Source organism: Lissotriton helveticus, chromosome 6 (genome assembly GCF_964261635.1).
Source record: "Lissotriton helveticus chromosome 6, aLisHel1.1, whole genome shotgun sequence".
In the NCBI taxonomy this organism is placed as follows: domain Eukaryota; kingdom Metazoa; phylum Chordata; class Amphibia; order Caudata; family Salamandridae; genus Lissotriton; species Lissotriton helveticus.
The window spans coordinates 851917357-851939052 of NC_136067.1; the positions used below are offsets into that span (position 1 = coordinate 851917357).

Genomic DNA, 21696 nt, shown 5'->3' on the forward strand with positions numbered 1-21696 from the left:
CATACAGATTATTCCATGTATACATTTTCCAAGACAAAGTGCTCTATACCCAGTAAATGAAAAAATACCATTGCAAGTTGCTGCTCAGTTTTTGGATCTGGGTTCGTCGGGTTCTTGGTGAAACTACAAGTCCTATACATCCCCACAACCAGGAAGGTCTAACGGATGTAACGGTATATTGCTTTCCAAGAGCTGTCAAAATTAGAAAAAGGTATAGGTGAAAACGTTGAGACAAAAGGCTGTTTTTTTCAACAAATTTTCAATTATTCCAATATCTAACTGTTAGTTTCTATAACGAAACCTTCATGGATTTAGACAAATGACCCCTTTCTGAATTCAGAATTTTGTCTACTTTTCGAAAATGTAAAGCTTTCCAGGATCCATTATTGCTTTCAAACTCATTTCTACCATTAACTGTAAGGAGGTGGAAAGCTCTAAAAATAGCAAAAATAGGCTATGTCCCAGAAAAATGCCAAAACTGAGTGAAAAATTTCGGTTCTCTGACAAAAGACTGTCATTCCCTAAAAGCTGAGAAAATGGAGATTTCAGCCCCACAAACCCTTTTTGATACCATTTTCAGGGAAAAACCCAGAGGCTTTCATTTGCAGCCCGTTTTTCCCATTTTTCTGAAAAAAACAAAAAAAATCACTATATTTTGGTTAATTTCTGGGACCCCTCCAAGGGAATCCACAAACCCTGGGCGCCTTTAGAATCCACATGATGTTGGAAGAAAAGGACGCAAATTTGGCGTGGATACCTTATGTGGTCAAAAAGTTACAAGGGCCTAAGCGCGCACTATTCCAAAACGCCAAAAAAAGCCTTAGCACAGGAGGGGAAAAGGCCTAGCAGCGAAGGGGTTAATAAACCTTGAAACAGTAAATTCATGCATTACAGCAGGAACTAGGGGGGACAAGATCACCCAGTCTTTAGAAGGAAACATACCTGCACTCAACTATCAAGGTAAAGTAGGAAGACATGAAACCCAGAAGGGCTGTGCACTCTTGCACTGAGTATCTGTGCAAAATTGAGATCATAGTAACGTTTGTTATCCTGAGTGCTGATGTCTTTAGTAGACCCAGTAGAGTAAGGAAAGAGAACAAGATATGGAGTGAAGTTGTGCTAAACATATCTGTTAAAAGAGGTCACAGTGGTAGGTTAGTTTACAGGGGGCACCTCTAAGATGCCCTCTGTGTGCATTTTTCATTAAATCCCACACTGGCATCAGTGTGGGTTTAATGTGCTGAGAAGTTTGATACCAAACTTCTCAGTTTTCAGTGTAGCCATGATGGTGCTGTGGAATTCGTAATGACAAACTCCCAGCACCATATACTCTTATTGGCAGCACTGTACTTACAATGTCTAAGAATGGACTTAGACACTGTAGGGGTACAGGGCTCATGAACCTGTACCCTCACCACTGGTATATGTACCCAGCTAGAGGGGTGACTGATCTATGCTAGGGCAGTGGGTTGCAGGCATGGCACACAGGGATGTGTGCCATGTCGACTCTTCCCTTTGTTCTGCACCAAAACATGCAGCCTGAAAAGGCAGTGTGTGCGTGTGAGGGTACAGGTCCTCTAAGGGTGCACAATAAGTGCTGCAGCCCTTAGAGGCCTTCTCTGGTCACAGTGCCCTGGGTACCTGAGGTACCATTTACCAGGGGCTGACCTGAGGCCAGAGATGCCAACTGGGTTTAGGCTTCAATGCAGTTTTAGGGAAAGAACTTAGGCCCTGGGTACACAGTCAGAGCACATCAGCAAGTCAGCAAAAAGTGGGGGCAACCTTGCACAAAGAGGGCACTTTCTCACACTAGTAAAAACAGATTATTATTATTATTATAACGAAATGTTAAATTCCTTGCACTTTTGTGGCCTGCACCCCCCTCTGGGATCTATCAGGAAATGAAAGTGGGTTGTTATTGTTAGAACTCCCAATGTAAGTCTATAGATAAAGATCTACCTGTCAAGTGTTCCTGAATGCACCACGCTGCACTATTTACTCTACTTCTCAAATGCAAAGCTTACTGCCTTTTAGGTTGACATTGATTGCAAATTGTATTCCTAACTAATTCTGAAGACACCGAAAGATTGGGTAGAGGAGCAAAATGGACTGAACCAAATTCAAAGAGGCTTCAGAGAAGATATATCCACTATCGTTGAAGTCTTCATGTTTCCGCATATTGTGCGCAAAGGTAGCAGAGTGAAACAAACGGCACTTCTGGATTGCACCTCAGTTATTGCTGTAAGGGCCAGCCTTTGGTGGAAACTTGCTAATATTAAAAGTGACACTGCCCTACGGTCGATTATAAAGATGCTGTCCACACGAACTTCCTTCCAAATAAGTGACATAAAAAGGAAGGCTGAGCAGACCAGTTTCAACTACTACAGGAGTAAAGCACGTTTGCTTACTTGCACAACTGCTTTTCTCACTGTACTCAAAACATTTGTAGAAGGAGGTGTTGCTTGTTTTGCAAGATGTTTCTGCCATTGCGGGGTATCAAGTCATCATATTTTTGTCCATCAATGACTGTATTCTGTCAGAACCCCAAAAGGGTTACAAGCTCGGGTGCAACCAGTGGAAAACTACTGTCAAATGGCTTGATGATTAACAAAGAAGTAAAAGACAAATACGTTTTGGAAAACACTTGTGCTGGGCAGGAAGTTTACTCGTTTCAACACTTCAGCATAACACTATCAAGTAATTTGTGCTGGAAAAAGCATGTAAACAATGCAATTATAATTTATGAAGTCCTGTTTAATGCCATCCTATGGTTTACCAGCGAACATAAAAATACATTTTCCATGCAAATAAACAAAGTGGTGAAAGCTAAAACGGCAAGCCAGATAGCGTACGGGGTTTAAAGCTGGGGCATGGACAGAATTGTCCCCTATAAGAGAAAGTTCTGAAAGATGTTGCGCCAGCTACCAAGAGGAAATCCAACTACTGCCTTGGAGCTTGAGGTCATCTATAGATCCATTCAGGACAGATGTAGATAGGTCCCTTTATTATATGCAATCATTTTGGCGTCATCTTTAAATTGCCTTTCAACAAGGCTTGGAAGGAGTAAACAAGCTCGACCTCCATGTCAAAATACACGCACGCTTGGAAAATCGAAGCTAGTTATTCAAGTCTTGAAATTGATACTTTGGCCAAATCTCAAGATCACTAACATCAAGATTGTGGTCTGTCACAACCAAGAAACAAGCATTGGCATAGCCAATAGGTCTCGCCTTTGGGACCTTATAAGTGTTTAGTTATCCAGCACAATATCCTTGGTGCAACAACATCAACTGTTGCATGGTTAAACACTTATAAGGTCCCAAAGGCGAGACCTATTGGCTATGCCGATGCTTGTTCTTTAATGCATTGAGGAAACTTAGTAGCCGGTTTGAATTTGAAGGAAATTGGCATTAGTAGAAAATGGAAGCATAACTAAACTGATTGGCAATAAAATACTTTTAAATGATCAATTGGAAGACACATTTGTGTGTTGATATGTTGCGCTCTGGATCAGGGAAATAGAAACTGATGTTTTTGGATACATGGTCTAGTTAACCCACAAGCTTTCTGTTAACACTTATTTGGAAGCTTCCTCCTCGATGATAAGTTTGGACAGGAAGTGCTGCAAAATCTATTTGCTCGAGACGTCTTGTTCTGCCTTTTACTTATTCGTAGCTTGGTGATTTACACACGTTGAAAATTGGCAAGAGCGAGTATTTGAGAATAAAATTAAGCCACTTTTATAATCACACATTGTCATTCCTGTATAAATAGTTTTTTGAATTGGGTAGTGCTTACTGAAAACTAATTTAATCTTATTGAATATAATTCTGCCTCACCCGAATTTTAGGGAGACCAGACATTCTAAATTTGCAGAAACTGTACTGATTTTTCATTCTTTCTCCCGGCAAATTTCAGTAAATGTAGAACTTGCACTTGTTTTCCAGGAGGGGCAACAGAGCATAGAGTGAGGCATGTTTTGTGTGCTTCTACTGAATAACCTGTAGCAGAAAGCAGTTAAGTTACCGCAGTTCATACATTGTGTACAAGTTGCAGTTCTCATCTTGGGTCCTCATGCTGGTATTTTTTTTCTTTTGTGCCGTCAGTCATTCTGTGCCCTCGGTCCATGCAAACTTGTTAGTCAACGTTCTGTGTTTGTGGAATGTCCCATATGTTGGTCTCTGTTTCTGGTCATCCTACCTAACCTACCTCTAAAAAGTTGTGAAGCAGCCAGTGACATATCTGTTAAGTGTTCCCATATCAAGTGCAATACCATCCCTGCAGCCAGTAAAAAAACAAAATAATGTTCTCAAAGCTGTAAGATATAGGGGTTTGGAAGCGGTGCACATGACCCAGAAGTCAAAGCTAAAGCATGTTACAGTGATTTATTACTTCCATGATCATCAAAGATGTAACTAAAATATAAAACAATTGCCAGTGTGCCCACTCGTAGGACAGTATTCATCAATCATAATAAACTTGCATGTAACAGATTTTTTTTCATTCACTATCAGTGGAGAGTAGTGAACACATTTATCCGAACACACTTTGCATTGTGTTAACAGTAATCCTTAACAAGGCTGCGCTCTCTACGACCCTGCAATCTGTATTCTGAAGTGCTGTCCTTTGGCTAGCCTGTGCGGGATATACTCATGCACGTTCCGGGGCGCACCTTCCCGCTCCGCCGTGTGTTGTTGCTGCTCAGTCCCTCGGAAGCGGCCGCAGATGGCTCACAGCTCTCGGTGGCGGTTTCCTGCACGGCCCGGCATGGGGCGGCGACTGCTGGGGCCTCGGACCCGTGTGGCGGCTTTACCGCAGGCCCCCAGTGCAGCGCCCGGCTATGACACAGCCCTGCAGGTGTCTGCGGCCATTCGGGCAAACCAGCGACGTTGGAGAGAGGCGCTGGGAGCGGCGGCAGAACAGGTGAGATCCCAGACCCACTGACCCTTTGCGAGAGCACCTCGCAGTAGAGTACATCCCACGGGTAGTTCCACTGAGCCACGGTAGCTTCTTACAGCCACACCCCAACCAGATCCAACGTGCGGGGGTGCACTCTGAGGCAGATACGGTGAGTGTGTGTGTGCCTGCCTGCCTGTGCCTGCGTGGTTGCCTGCCTGTGCCTGCATGTGTGCCTGCCTGTGCCTGCGTGTGTGCCTGCCTGTGCCTGCGTGTGTGCCTGCCTGTGCCTGCGTGTGTGCCTGCCTGTGCCTGCGTGTGCATGTGTTGTGAACAGCCGGCCGGGATCGGAGCGCGTGACCTGATCCGATTCCGGCCGGCTGCGTGCTCGTGACAGTCTGTTGTCTCTGCCTAGTCCTTGACAGGCAAAATGACTGAAATGATTGCAATAGATCGCTTTGCGACAGCAGGGGCTTTCGCCCCTGCAATCGCAGGCGCGACCTAAAAATGGCAGGAGATAAGGCCACAGACTGTGGGTAGGCAATTGTTTGATGTATCACTAGTTCTGTAGTCTTACTTGAAGAGGCTAACAAATCACAAGAGAAGATTATTTGGGGTGGTTGGGAGTGGCTCACTCCTGACTGGAACTATATTGTGGAAGACAAAGTTAGCTTCAATAGGCATTTGTAAACGTGACCTGAAAAAAGATATGCCACATTTTGTCTTGAGATGCTCGCAATATTTGGAAGTAAGAGAAGTGACCACAGAGGTGGCCATTGCAACGAAGGGTCTTCAAACATATAGGGAGGTATTATTCTGCCTACTTTGCAATAACTTTGATGATACATCAAGACTAATAGCACAATACATTGCAAGTAGCTGGACAATAAAAGAGAAACTTACTAGAGACCATTTGTTGGACATACAGTAAATGCAGGCTGAGGGACATCAGCAGAGACAAGCGACATCAGCAGAGAAAATGAATTGTGGGCAGGCACTTTAATTTCAATGTCAGAGAAACCCACGCAAGGACTGGCATCGACTGGTGCCCTAAAGCGGGTTTTTCCAATGATTTTATGATTACTGGTTATGTTTTTAAATTTTACATTTTGGTTAGTTATTTTAACTGGATGTTTGTGTGTATGTACGGATTGTTTAATTCACTGTGCAAAAGGCAAATTATAGAAACCACTAAGTAACTGTCATATTTCTCAATAGTGGACCACAGAGTATTCCCATTAACCCTCAGTCAGTGGAGAGCCCTCGCCCAGTGGGGACGTAGCTTTCACTATGGTGATCTCCGGCTAAGGCATATAAACATTCTCTCCCATATTCTTTTGTAGTCACCTGCCACAACGGTTGAGAAACAACACAGCCCTGACTAGATCAGTTTGTCTTTAATTTCTAAATGTAATTTTCCCCAACATACGAGCTGCCACATCTGTTAGTACATGCAAAAGTGAACTTTATGAGCATGAAAGAAACTGGATCATGTGGCTACAGTCAAGGTCATAATGAGTCGGAGTACAGACCAACTCTTTGGTCGATGCCAACATTGCTGTTTTTCACCTTTCAATTATTATAGTCATGTCCCACTTGATGGCCGGCATATGCAACGGACTGATGGATACTCACCTAGACACTTGTTCTCTTATTCTTTTTATTACTAAATTGTTATTATTTGGTGAAGGTCCCTAAGGCTCTCTCAAGAGGTACCAATTGAATAGATTACTTTAAGTCTGTAAAACATGAACGTGGACCGTTGGTAAATCACCTTATCTGTTTCTTCTTTTTCTGTTATCCTGTACAAGGTCAATAAAATTTAATTAATATCCAAGTAAAATTACACTCTTACCAAAACCGCTGGAAGAGGTCCTGCTATCATCTTGATCTTCAATTTCATCAAATTCACTGATGTCCAATGCATCATCACCCTCCTAGGATCACAAAAGCACATCAAAGACCTTTCTTTTACTAAAATAATTATTTATGTTACTGACAGAACAAATAACACTCGAGTTGGAATAACAGTCAATGACTCTTGTAGCAGACGTAGTGGAAACCAAAGAAAGTAAAACAATTTTACAACTATGCAACAGTTCAAGTGGTGCCAAATTAGTATTTTCTCCAATGTGTGTGGCGTTCGACATGTTACATGTGAATAGCCGAAATATAATATTCAGAAAATCGTTCACAATTGTTGCTGAAAGACACCAAAGGCAGTGATTTTTGGGGGTAGGGGCAGGGGGAACTAAATATTTTAGAAAAGAGGGCCTTTAAAAGTACCATTTTGAAACTGCAAAATGAAGTCAATTATGTCATAGGACTTTCAACAGTGACTACAGATTATTGTTAAGGCACAGATAGACAAAACATCTTTTTTAGGTCTCGTGACCTACAATGCGCGCAAGCGCATTGAGGGAGCGAGAATTCAAGTGCTCGAAATCCTCGTCAAACCAAGGGCTTCTTGCGCTGCGGTTTTCTTAGAGTTCACGTGAATCACGTGACAAAACAAGCACGCGCATTCACGGCCGCACAGCACATCAAAGGGCTTCGCCCAGCATGCGTTCTGCGGCTTCTCCTCCCCTAATTGAATCATGGCCGGCGGCAGGCCGGCCGTACTTTCAGTTTCCCACACGTTCTATTTATTCTCTCACCCATCGTCTCACGTCCTCTCTTTGCTTCCCGTTGTCCCATCTATCATTTGTTCGTTCTATCACTTCCTCGCGTTTTCTTTTCTCTTTCTCATCTTTTCTCTACTCCTCCTTCATCGTCCCCTTATTCATTGTCTCACTGTCCTTTGTGTCTTTGCCTCCAGCTCCTGTGTTCCTTGGCCCCTCTTTTACATCAGCCCCTCAGTCCTTTCTCCTTAATTTACCCCACACGTTCTATTTATTCTCTCACCCATCGTCATTCTCTTCTCACAGTGAACCCGTGAGCCTTTCCTCCGGTTTGTTCTCGCGCCCGCGCCAAGAGACACCACGTTCAGAATACAGGAAGAGAGCAAACACCCCTGCCAGGTCCTAGTTGTTTATTCTCACTCTCATACCCCAGCACTCCCCCCCACCCCCCCCCCCTGCCTCCGACACTGGTCCCAGCCACCATGAGCCAAATCTGAGACTTACCACGCTGTGTCAGGCCTAGAGGAACAGAAGGCCCACGGGCTTCCGGGAAACTATGACGCAGCGGCGCCATCCGCCTCCTTTCTCCCTTCCCTCAATTGAATCATGGCCGGCCGCAGGCCGGCCGTACTTTCAGTTTCCCGGCCGGCCGCTCTTAACGCTTGTTTTTCTTCATACCCATTGTCCTCTCTTTTGCCTCCTCTGCCCGTTTATCCTTTCTCTCAGCTTCCCTTCGTGCGTCCTCTCTTTCCTTCCCGTTGTCCCATCTATCATTTGTTCGTTCTCTTGCTTATTGCTTTTCATTCCTGTTTTCTCAATGTTTTACTTTTTTCCAGTTGTCTCTTTCTTCTGTCTCTCTTTGCTGCTTCTACCTCTCTCAGTCCAGGTTAAAGACTGACGATTATAATAAAATATAGTAGCTCCTAATGCAGTGACTCAATATATTCAGATGGCACTGTCGTCAACGAGAGGATGGAACTGCTAGAAGACACTCTCTCTGTGTCCTAGTTATTTGATACTAGCATGGCACTGTTCGCCAGAGCCTCGCACTGCAGGGAAAAGTTGACCCTGGGCCCTGCGCAAAACTGAAATTGCTGGAATTGTCTGAGCAGTTGGCATATGTGACATTGCCAAAGTCTTAGCGATCTGAAAGGGCACTGCTAAAAGGAGTTAACGCTGCTGTAACCAGGCGCGGCATGGTGCACTGCCAGGGAAGCAGCTGACACGCCGGGGAGGGTGATTAGAGAGGGGTTGTTGGGCCATAACACCCGGCTGCCATACACTCAACACTAGCAGGTCACAACACTTCACAGTGAGTCACTGGCAGGGGCCTGCAGAAAAAGAGCGGAGAAGTGACGAGAATGCGCTGCGATGCGCGAATCCAGTATGACTATTAAACAATGGAAATGATACTTGCAAAGTGTGCACCTCTCGACCTCCAAGTCGCTACTGATGGGCTGTGTCAGAAAATAGGCCTAGAGCAAAAGTTGCCCTCATTAGTTAATCAGAGAGCGGAAAAAGTGGCCCATGTTGGCAAATTGTGACAGTTTCAACTTTTAAAGAAACCGAGTATAATAGTTTTGCAAGGTATGAGAACGCATTAATTTGTGCTGGCTCCAGACAATGCTAGCTGAAATATCAGGGAAACCAAGAGTAACAAGCACTGGCGTTGCCAATAGGTCTCGCAGTAGGAAAGTTGGAGCTATTACAATTGCAAATAACAATGCCTTTTATTTTTGTTTTCTTTTTTAAAAATTAAAGGGCTTTGTCATTTACAAAACCAACAGCTCCAACTTTCCTACTGCGAGACCTATTGGCAATGCCAGTGCTTGTTTCTAATTAGGTTTTATACATGCAATATAGAGTGCTCGTTTGTTGAGCTTCTTGGAGCTGGGTAAATCACAACCCCCTAAAACCAAGGGAAAATAGGCTAAAAGAAGATATTGATTATGAAGCTAGGTGTTCAATAAGTTTCTATAATTTAGATTAGTTTCAGTGTAACAATCGATTTTGGGTGTCTCATTCCAAATTAGAAAGCACAAATTCAGTGGTCTTTTGATGTAAAGCTGTTTGCACAACTGTTATGGTTGTGAAACAGACCCCAATATAGATGGAAGGTAGTGAAAAGATTTGATAACTGGGAAAAGGGGCTCACTTTTGAGCCCGATGACCACCAGGTTTGCTGCATTCTGCACTAGTACAAAATGACAGAAAGTCTTTACTGGAGACAAGAGAAATACAATCTGCACTGTTTAATCTGGATGGATTTAGGCCCAGATCTCTGTACTGGGGTGAATGTATGACATTGTTCTGCTTTCTGTCCATCAATTGTTCTTTTTGCATTTGTCACACGAAGTGGGACGGGTATGCTCAGACTTGTGCCCTGTGCTCTCCATGCCACTTGAGTCAAGCTATCCTGGCTGATGAGGGGTGAAATCACAAAACCGGTCCTAGGATGCTTGTTTCCAGTTCAGGGAGGACCTGGCCTGGCAGTTCGGGCTGGACTGTTTCCATTAGGCACAGGGTCAAGACTGATTTGCATATGGCTGGGTTCAAACTGGAATGGCATGGCGAGCAAAAAAACGATGGATTTAGGCCCAGATCTCTCTACTGGGGTGAATGTATGACATTGTTCTGCATTCTGTCCATAAACTGGTCTTTTTGCATTTGTCACCCGAGTGGGACAGGTATGCCCAGACGTGGGTCCCGTGCTCTCCGTGCCACTAGAGTCAAGCTACCTGGCTGATGAGGGGTGAAATCCTGAAACCGGTCCTAGGATGCTTGTTTCCAGTCCAGGGAGGACCTGGCCTGGCAGTTCAGGCTGGACTGTTCCCAATGGGCACTGGGTCCTGTTTTGCATATGGCTGGGTTCAAACTGGAATGGCATGGTGAGCAGAAAACGATTTAGGCCCAGATCTCTGCACTGGGGTGAATATATGACATTGTTCTGCATTCTGCCCATCAATTGTTCTTTTTGCATCTGAATTGGGCATTGACCACAGGAATGTTCAAATGTGTTTCAAAGAAGGGGAGTATAATTTTAACTCCTGGCAACATGGGAGTCCATACTGGATCTAAATCAATTTAAATACTAAGGTTACAAACTGCTGTAGCAGGATGAAGCAATGGACCCACATTAAGAGGTCAGGCCCATTGCTCCATCCAGTGCTGTCTATCTTGTTAACAAGAGTTCTGTTTTGGTTAGATTGAGCTCCATAAAAATGGCAGACATTCACCATTGTGTAATGGCCAGAGCCTTCGGATCATGACTGATTTATTCCTGTATGTGCACTATGTGACTGGCCAAATAGGAACTGGGTGTTATCAATGTACATGTAAAATCAAGGTCCTGCGTGGAGTAATTTGGAAAGGGGCCACATGTACGGATAAAACTACAAGCATTGTTGAAGCCAATAGGTCTTGCCTAAGTGAGATTTATTGGCTTTGCAAATTTTTTTTGTAATGAAGCAAATGGCTGAAAGTAATGTAAAAGAGCTACATGACACATCCAGTGTTGTCGGTGCTGTAGCATTATTATTTTTTAACTTTTCTGTTACGCTGCACTGAAGCTAGCGCAACTGTATAATATGTCTAAAAAACATTGACAAAAGCCAATAGATCGCGCATAGGTGAGACCTATTGGCTTTGTCAATGCTTGGTATGGAATGTCCTATGGTTAGTTATAAGTATTTATTTAGTGTTTACAACGGCTGAAGTGCTAAAGTTATAGAATGGAGAATGCTTGAGCCAAGGTATTAGTGTGTCCAGATTCTGAAGCATTTTAGGACCATACAAAAAGTGTGAAAATGTGCCATATAAATGCATTGAATGTAGGTAGACAGAAAAGTCCAATAGGTTACAGCTTTTATTACAGTGATGCTTTAGGCTATGTGTTACTTTGGGTGCAATGGTTACAAAAGAACCAATAATGACTGCTTGCTTAGTGCAAAATATCGCAATAATCGGTGCTCAGTGGGTTGCCTAGAGCTTTTAGCTCCTGTGCCACTGCACATGCTGTACCATCCAAATCATAGCCCTAGTGCCTACAAGGCAACGGCACTCTGGACGACTTGCTTAATGGTAACATGTAGCACTAATCGGTGCTCAGATGGATCCCTAAAACTTTTGGCCCCTGTGCCACTGCAGCTGCTGCACCATCCAAAACATGGCCCTAGTGCCTGCAAGGTGACTGTGCTTTTGACTGCTTGCTTAGTGGTAACACATAGCAATAATAGGTTGTCTAGAGCTGTTGGTCCGTGTGCCACTGCACCTGTTGCACCATCCAAATCAAGGCCCTGGTGAGGGTCTCAAGGTGCTAGAGTAGCTTATTGATTGATGGTCATCTGCTCATTCGAATAGCCAGGTCTTGAGGGCTTTCCTGAATTGCTGGAGTGAAGAAGATGATCTGAGGTGCAGGGGTACGACTTTTCAAGCTTTTACCGATAGATGAGAGAAGAAACGTCCTCCGCTGTTAGCAAGGGAGAGGCTGGAAGATCGTAGGTGTCTGGTCGGTTGGTCGTTGGAAAGTTATGTGTTTGTTGATGTATGCTAGTACCTCGTTGCGCAGGGCTTTATAGGCGTAGGTAAACATCTTGAACTGGCATCTCTTCTGGATAGGGAGCCAGTGCTGCTTCTTGAAGAGGGGTGTGAAGTGGATCCGTCTGGGGAGTTCGAGGAGGAGTATTGCCCCAGAGTTTTGTATTGTCTACAGGTTGGTCAGGTGGCAGGTGGTGATCCCTACGTAGAGTGTGTCCCTGTAGTCCAGCCTGCTGGTTACTAGGGCATGTGTGACGGTCCGTCTGGTGTTGATAGGGATCCACCTGAAGATCTTGCGGAACATGCGTAGGGTGTGAAAGCAGGAGGATGAGACTGTGTTAACCTGTTTCTTTAAAGATTGCTTGCTATCCAGGATGATGCAGAGGTTGCGGACGTCGTCTGTCAGGGCTGGGGGAGGGGCGAGATCAGTAGGTCACCATGCGTCGTTCCATGGCGAGTTGTTGTTTCCAGAAATAACAACTTGTCTGTGTTGAGCTTGAGACAGTAGTGCTTCATCCAATCGGCGATGCTCACAATGCATCTGGGGAAGCTGGCTCTGGCAGTGGAGGTGTCTTCTGACAACGAGAGGATGAGCTGGGTGTCACCGGCATGGGAGATGATATTGAGTCAGTGTGATCTGACTGTGTTGACCAGGGGGGTCCTGTACGTGTTGTAGAGGGTGGGGCCGAGGGACAGTCCTTGGGGGAACACCGCAGACGATCTTCTTGGGTTTCAAGGTGAATGGTCGGAGACGGATTCTCTGGGTTCGCTGGTGAGGTATGAGGCAATTCATTTGAGGGCGTCTCCCTGGATTGTGATGACGTCTGTTGATCAAGTTGCAGTGAGATGGTATCTAAGGCAGCTGACAGGTCCAGGAGGGGGAGGGCTGCAGTTTCACCGCGGTCCAGGAGTATCAATCAATCACATGTCCTCAGTACTCAAAGACTTTCACAGGCTCCTACTTCAAGTTATAGTTAATAGTAAAAAATATTTAACACTGCATGTTCTAGTTACAAGTCATTATTTCTGAACAAACCTGGATACCTACAGTCAAATATCAAATGATCTGGTGGCAGCAGAAAATGAATAAATCTATAGACTCAAACTATGGAGTGCAGAAAATAAATTTTTAAAAAAAGGGTCAACACAAGCCTTCTCTGGTACTGGAACTACAATTTTAACTTGCTACCAATCAAAATGAAAGTCCTTAATCACTTTTTGTGAAAAGAAACATTCCTGTTAGACGAACATCTTTATAAATCAGTTTGAAAATGACATACTGTTGGTGCAGAAAATTCCCCGGCACAGCAGGGGACGTGCACCCCGGCTCAAAGTGCACACGCAGCAGCAATATCTGGATCCTTGGTACTGATTTTCCGTCACTGGCAAGTACTGCTCATGTGTGTGAGCCATTTACTTAGACCTGTGTCATGGACTGTGGTCTAGTTAACCCAGAAGCGGCGCACAAAGTGTTACCCTGATAGTGTTAAAGGGCTACTGCCCGTGCCCAGAGTTAAGTAGCATGAGTTCAGTGGACGTAGCATGCTGTGTTTTGTGTGAAAGTGATCAGTAAGTGTATAGGCCTTTATCCACCTGCGTCACTGGAGTGAGGCTTTCCGGCCCACTTATGTAAAGTTCTGCTCGTCCTTGGTCTACATCATGTTAGTAATTTGCACTGTGCAATGCATGTGTAATTGTGTGTGCGTTTTGTAATGTATATGTGCCTGTGTATGCTACACTAAACAGAGGCCTGTGGGTTGCATATTGGAACCCCAGGGCCTTGGCGAGGGAGGTGGAGAAGTGGAGAAGCCATCTCAGACAGATTTGTGGATTCCCTGCATTCCTGAGAGCTGGGTGGGACCCACACACAGAAGGGAGAGCAAGACTCTGTTGTGAACTTCAAAAGGGTTCTTTGATTCTGAAAAGGTTAATGGTCATTGGGGCCTGGATACATCTCAGGAAGGAGATAGGGCTGATAAAGGAATTATAAATAATAGGGCTGACGCCTTGGTAACCCTTTGATACCATTGAGGTTGATATCCAGGTATGATCCTCTAGTCACTGCCATGGCGTGTGGATAGGAATGTTGGGTTTACATTGACAGACTGCTTCCTGGACAAAGGAGAGGACACAGGAGTGGTCATTCCAAGGGGAGCAACGTCTACACCACGAACTTCAAAGACTAAGACACTAAATCACATCTATGTCTGGAAATGGTTTATATAAAGAAGAGCTTGAGTCTCCCAAAATTGTCAAACTGGAGCTGTACATCAGCTTGGACGAGCATACCATAACTTCTGCCTATTATGACCAGGACTGGGGACTAAACTCTACTAGTCTCCCTACTGGGTGAGGGGACATCACCCAGAAGAATAAACTCCTTTGGAAGTGGCAGCACCAGCATCTTTTGCTGATAACAGAGGACCCTAGGAGGAGAAGGAAAGCACCTGGAGGAAGTGAGGTCCAGTGGTGATTCTAATGAGTGAATCTCTGAAGCAGAGTGTGAGATTTTGGTTCCCTGTTGAGGACCCTAGCACTGATTGGGCCTTCTGCCCGAATGCTGCGAATCGTGATGACATATGGGGGCTGCGGTGAAAATTGAAGACCGTTGCAGTGATCGGGCCATCTGCCCAAGTGTTGCTGTTATGTCAAGCGGGGCCGCAGTGAAGATTGAGGACTGATGCACCAATAGGGCTGCCTGAGTGCTGCTCTTTGAGCCCCGTAGGCCACTTGGGGGTTACAGTGAAGATAAGAGTCGTCGCCCTGGTGTAACGCTGTGACAAGAAGAAGAAGCGGGCCATCACCGTAAGCAAGGAGGGGGCTGAGTTAAAGAAAAGGGATGTCGTTTTGGAGCAGCATCTGCTTGTGACCCATGGGAGGAGAGCCTAGATTCAATCACCTGAACCCAGGAGCACCTATGATGGACACCACCTATGATGGACACTGGACTTAGGAAGGCTTACAGCACCATTGAAGGCATGTGAGAAAATGCGGTTCTGTTGCAGTACCCCCCACTTTTTGCCTAGCTTTTGATGCAACTTTGATTGCAGAGTATTGGGCCCCTGCTGTCCAGGTTCCCAGTGCCAGTGTTCTTTCCCTAGAAACCTGTCCACAATTGGTACTTCTGTCCCCCTGTAAGTCCCTAGTAAGTGGTAACCTGGGTACCTAGGGCCTGGAGGCTGAAGAGTGTCACCTGGGACCCCCTCACTAGGACCATGCCACTACCCCTGCAGCTGGCATGCCCCTGTGAGGTGACAAAATTACCTAGTCGACATGGCACATTGCCTGTGTGCAATGCCAGCTAGCACTGCCTAAGATATAGGCAAATCACCCCTCTAGCAGGCTTTAACAGCCCTGGGGCAGGGTGCACTGTACCCTAGGGATGGGCATATCTGCATGAGCAGATATTCCCCTACAGTAGTAGGGTCTTTTCACTAATATTGTAGGTGGCAGGGAAGCCATTGAGGGTACATGGGCTGGGAACTTGACACCTCGGGTTCCACAGCACCATGAGCTTCACTGAGCCCAGGAGAGTTTGGTACCCAACAGCTCCTTGTAATAAATCCACACTGATGCCAGTGTGAGATTTATTAAAACATGTACTCAGAGGGTACCTCAGAAGTGCCCCCTGAAAGCCTACTAACCCTGGTGTGGGCACTGACTGGCTTTAGGCAGCCTGCCACACACAGACATGTTTCTGGACCCCTTACTGGAGAGCCTCTGCTCTCTTGGACCAGAAACAATGCACATCCTGGGCAGAGGTGTCAAATCTCCTCCCCTAGGACAGGCCAGTGCTCGAGAGGGAAGCTTCAAATGCCTGCAGTCTCTGCTGCTAGCAGCAAATGGCATCCCCTGGTTTACAGTCCCACTTTGGGCAGGTAAACTCAATAGAATAGGAGGTATGCCCACCTGCCAGCTCCACCCCTATGGTGGGGGAGGCGAAGTGAAGCACAAATGTAAGTTCCCGCCATCTTGAAGATGAGGAGACCCCTCGAGTTAGGGATAGGTCTATGCCCTCTCCCACAGGAGAGTTGCATAATAGAGGATGTAGTCACCCCAGGTAAGGTGTCCATTGGCCCTACCTACTACTCCCCTAAAACGCCTTTAGGTTGCTCCCCGAGACCTAGAAAGCAGATCTGCAAAGACCTACTTAGAAAAGAAGACTCCCTGCAGCAGAAGCTTACAACTGCCTTGGCCCAATCCCTACCGGTCTGTCTCCAGCTTAGATGGAACCTGCGACCTGTCTGCAGCACTCCCTCAAAATCCCTGGGAGGACTGCTGCCTTCAATAAAGACTCCAATCTCCCGAGTACACCGGACCTGTCCAGACAAAACTGCCTACAAAGACTCCGGATCCAGGTCTCCAGCCCACGCTGCACCCGATGCCCACGGCCCAAGTCTGAGTAGCTCACCTGTGCAGTGAAGTCTCCACGGCAGTCCTGACCTCGTGTCCAGCATTGGCTGACCTCTTATGCCTTCCACAACGGAGCCTGCAGTGTGAAACCAGAGGCTCCTTCTGACCGCGACTGGCTCTTGTAAGAAGATTTGGACGTCCTAAGGCACCCCTGCACACGAAGCCCCTGGGCCTTGGTGAGCTGAACCGACAGTGCCCCTACGACCCATTACATCCCAACTTACTTCTTCTGTCATTGGTCTTCGTCCTGCAACCTCTGGTGCCATGCCTGCAGCCTCTTTGCCATCCGAAAAATCCTAATTGGAAAGCGTTTGGCGCCCAAAAACAAATTTGCACCCTGCCCCTGGCCGCCCCTGTGCCACTGGTGGTGTATGTTTGGTGCTGCTTTGTGGCCCTCCCTGTGCTTGTGCTAACCCCCAATGCCTGGGCCCCACAACCGTTTGCTTACCGGCAAGCAGTGTGGCCCCAGGTATTCTCTGTCTCCATTGGAAAGCATTGGGTCGAATTCCGATTTTGACCTCTGCACCCAGCTGTCCACGTGCTGCTGGTGGTGCAGTTTTGGTACCTACTTGATCCCTGGCCCTTGCTGACTTCTGGCCCCGTAGACTGAAATTGTAAGTTCAATACTCACCTGTTTCACCGAAGTATCGCTTTCCCATAAGATAACACTGAACAGTGTAAAAAAGTGTTGATTTTATAAAGTGAAAAGTATTTTTAATTAAAAATGTACTTACCTTATTACGAAGACCTGGGTCTGATAATAAAGTACAAAGTATAATTTTATAAAATTGGTCTGGACCTCCTTCTTGTGCCGTGCGTCTTTTATTGATCATGTGTGTGCAATAAATGTCTTACACTCCTCTGTGTTAGGCCTAAGGCTGCTCGCCTACACTACCAGTAATAGAGCACTCTGGATTTTGCATTGAGCCCTGTAGACTTTTGGGGAACCCCTGGACTCTGTGCACGGTATTACCACCTAGTGATAATATCATATACAGAGCCAGCTTCCTACAAGGCGCATCATAAATGCCTGCTGCGTCACCTGCAGCATCCACACGTCTGCTCACCGCCGGGCAGCTGACGCGTGCCGGGCCTGCAAGACCACAGCTGCATTGAGAGTGGGTAAGACTGATTGCCTGACCACAGAGCCTCTGGGGGATCTTGCTCTGAATTAAAGCACTATGGTGCTGGGACACTTTGACTTTTTTTTGATAATCAATTTTATTAGCATTTATAAGAGCAGAAACATAAGAAGACAGCGAAAAGGTGCACGATACATCAGCATCCATCATCAACAAATAAAAAGGGGGCCCATTTGAAATACAAGGCCCTTGTAATGCCCTCTTGGATGGAAAATAAAACAACAAAGCAAGTGGGAAATCTGCTTGAAGTTCAACCCAACATGTTCAGCCATTTGCCCCATACCTTTCCAAACTTCTCAGGGCAGCCCCGGGCCTCAAAAAGAGCCTCTTCCTGGGCCGCGCACCAGTCCACCACCCGGCGCCACTTGTGTACAGTGGGAGGCTTTGCCTGCGACCAGGCCGCCGCTATGTCTCGTTTGGCCAATGCCAATGCTGTGCCCAAGAAACACTTGTCGGCTCGAGAACCGTCCAAGCCGTCAAACACCCAATAGAAGGAGACGAATGGGATCATGTGGGACCTGCCACCCCACAGTGTTTGAGAGTTCAGTTTCTATACCCCCTCAGAAGGAGGTGAGATCAGGGCAGAGCCAGACCATATTGAAAAAATCGCCCGGGGTCTGGCCGCAACGTGTGCAATCCGGTGAGGGGCATAGACCTGCCCTGTGTAGGCGTGCAGGGGTGAGATATGCACTGTGGAGGTAGTACAGCTGGATGAGGCGTAGTTATGAAGAGCATCTCAGGGTCTTGGGAGCCATCAGGGCGTCTAACCAGTCCACCTCTTCCAGGGGACCCACCCATCCCTCCCAGCGGGACCGCAACGCATCCAAGGTGATAGGGCCGTTATTCACTAAGGAGCGATATATTCGTGACATTCCCCCCTTTCCCAGATCGCCCATCATGACCTTAGCCTCCAACGGATTAAATTCAGGGAGTGAGGTACTAGGTGGTACATGTGTAGTAAGGGTGTGACAAAGTTGCAAATATTTATAAAATTGAGAAGGGAGAAGGGTATAATGTTGTTGCCGGTCAGAGAAGGCCCGAATGTGTCCTCCCACCCAAATGTCCCAGAGGAGTGTAATCCCGATTCGATCCCATCATTGGAACCCTTGGAGAGCCGATACTTCGCGCAGCCATGTCCCATGCCACAAGGGCGTGTGTCGTGTGAGTTTCTTATCCCATTGAGGGTAACGCAAATCAGTGCGCCAGGCTGTTAGGACCGCTCTGGTGATTGGTGGGATGGTCAGCGGAATGGGGGTTCCGTACAGGTAGGCAAAAATCTGTGGGCAGTCCATAGCTCTGAGCTCAGTCCGGTAGGCCGGGTCGGATCAGCCTCCAGCAAACCAGTCGTAGGCGATAATGATTTGGGTTGACAGGTAAAAGAGGTGAAGGTTGGTCACCCCCATACCCCCATGAAAGGGAGGTATCTGACAGCGGGTCAAGGCCATACGTTGTCTCCCACACCCCCACAGAAAGTTGGTGAGCACCCCATCAAACTCACGGAACCAGCTAACCGGGAGATGGAAAATGATATTTTGGAGGACGTATAAAAACCGGGGGAGGATCATCATTTTAAAAAGTGCCCCTATGCCCAGGGGGTTATGCGGGAGGGACTGCCAATGCTTAAGGTTGGATTTGGCTTTCGTGACCAGGGGCGTGAGGTTAAGAGCCCACTCTAATTCGGGAAGTAGGGTTATCCAAATTCCCAGATATTTGAATGATTGCTTCCGCAGGGGGATAGCGGACTGCCAATCAAAGCAGGCCCTCGAGGGGTGAAGGGGGAACAAGATGGACTTTTGCCAGGATTAGGCGCAGACCCGAGGCTGTCTCAAATTTCTGAAGCACCTCCAGACAGCGCAAGCCGGAGGTCTCCGGGTCAGCCAAGGAAAGCAGGACATCGCCCGTGTAGAGGGCAATTTTGTCAATCTGTTAAGGATCCCAGAACCACCCTCGGATTCGAGGGTCGCTATGTATGAGGCGAGCCAGCGGTTCCATTGCGAGCGTGAATTAAAGCGGCGAGAGGGGGCATCCCTGATGAGTGCCTCTGCGGATGGGGAATGCTTCTGAGACGGTGCCGTTGGTCAAGACCCTTGCCTTGGGACTCGAGTACAGGACTCGGATGAGGCGTCGGAAGTGGGGACCGAAGCCCATCATAGCCAATACATCCTCGAAGCAGCCCCAATCCACCGTATCAAAGGCCTTCTCAAAGTCTCTTAGGAGCAGGGTCAAGTACAGGGTGAGCAGGTGGCGATGGGCTAGGGCAAGATGGAGGCGCTGTATGCAATGTCGAGTGCTGCGAGTAGGCATGAAACCACATTGGTCCGGATGGATCAGCTCGTGCAGCAAGGGACGAAGACGCTGAGCCAATGCAGTAGAGAAGATTTTCATTTAAGTTTTGATGAGAAAGATTGGGCGATAGTCTGTGCAGGAAAGGGAAGGTATGTGGGTTTTCGGAATGACCACTATGGTGGCCACGTCGGTCTCAGGGGTTAAAGAGCCCGACTCTACCACATGTTGAAAGAGGTCGACCAGGTGATGGACCAATACGTCGCGATAAGCCGCGTAATATTCCTGCGGAAAGCGATCAGGTCCCGGCGTCTTCCCAGAGTTGAGTAGGGAGATAGCACCCTGGATCTCCACAGGAGTAAGGGGAAGATAGAGGTCTGCTGAGGCGGCCTGGGGCAAGCAAAGGAGATGGGCTCCGGCTCCCCCCAGCAGGTCGGCTAGGGAGGCCCCGGGGGTCCGGGCAGAATAGAGCTGCGAACAATAGCCCGCGAAGGCTTGGCCGATAGCCACTGAGGTACAGTGGTGGGTACCAGTGGCGTCCCGAATTTCAGGAATATTTCTATTCGCTTTGGGGTAGGAGACCAGATTATGAAGCAGCTTACCATTTTTGTCACCCCATCTGCAGACATGTGCCACGGAGGAGCACCAGAGTATCTTGGCCGAATCCAGGGAGATCTGGCGGATCTCGTCACGGACCATCGCCAGTTGTCCAGCTGAGTAGGCATCCTCTGTATCTCCCGAGGTCACTTCCAGCAGCGCGGCTTGTGTCTCGAGTTGGATCAAGTGTGCGCTTTGTTCCGCCCATTTCGCATCGACCAGGCCTCTAGCCACGCCACGCAGGATGGCCTTGCCGGCCTCCCACAAGTGTCCGCGGAGGAGACCCAGGCCGTGTTGGTCAGGAAATAGTGTTTCAGCTCCACTGCAAGCGCGTCCTTGAGGTCCGCGTCTTGCAGAAACACGCATTGAACCTCCATACCAAGCGCGGACTCCCAGAGGTGTGTCCCAGGTGAAGAGAGATAGCTGAGTGGTCTGAGATTCCCCGTGGGAGAATAACGACATCAGAGACTAGCTGGCAATCGGTGACGGGAATGAGGAGTAGGTCAATACGGGAGTGGGTATGATGGGCCGCTGAGGTGCGAGTGTACTGCTTCAGGCAGGGGGGCCAGATCCTCCATGCGTCACACAAACTGAGGGTAGACGACCAGTCCAATAGTCGTTTCGAACAGGCAGGGCGTGATGAGGAGGAATCCCCTGTGACGTCGAGGGTCGGCAGCATAACTGTGTTAAAGTCCCCCCCCTATTATGCTGTGTCCTTGGGGCAGGGCGGAGATTACCTCCGTCAGGTGGTGGAGAGTAGAGGGAAGCGTGGCCGGAGGAATGTATGTGGAAAGGAGGTTGAAGACCTGTCCCTCAATCCAACCGGAGAGGGCCAGATAGCGGCCTTGTGTATCAGTCCTCACCTGCATAGGGGCAAAGGGGAGCCCATGTCGAGTCAATATTTCTCCCCCCCCCCCCGAGATCCCTGTGTGAAGCCCGAGTACCAGACCCTATCAAAGCCATATCCGGCAAGGAAAGAGCATTGGGTTCCCAGGAGGTGTGTCTCTTGGAGAAGAAGTATATCAGGAGATTGACGTTGGGTGCTTTTGAGGATGGCAGTGCATTTGATACGGTTCAGCAGCCCGTTAACGTTCCACGACAAGATGTGCAGGGACCTACCTAGGACAGGCATCTAGGAAACAGGTGGCCAGGGGAGAAAAGAGCTGGAAGAGGCCCAGGTCTCGGGTGAGATGGCATGTCTCGGTTGC

At 47.4% G+C, this 21696-nt stretch overlaps 1 protein-coding gene across 3 annotated transcripts in view; it reads right to left on the minus strand.

The window, feature by feature from the left end:
* Positions 1-21696, minus strand: part of LOC144763144 (uncharacterized) — a 268884-nt gene that overhangs the window by 26623 nt on the left and 220565 nt on the right. For all 3 annotated transcript variants that reach the window (XM_078648466.1, XM_078648465.1, XM_078648464.1), the window contains one exon: positions 6752-6833. In XM_078648466.1, the coding sequence (XP_078504592.1) occupies positions 6752-6833 (82 nt within the window). The remainder of the gene's footprint in view (positions 1-6751; positions 6834-21696) is intronic.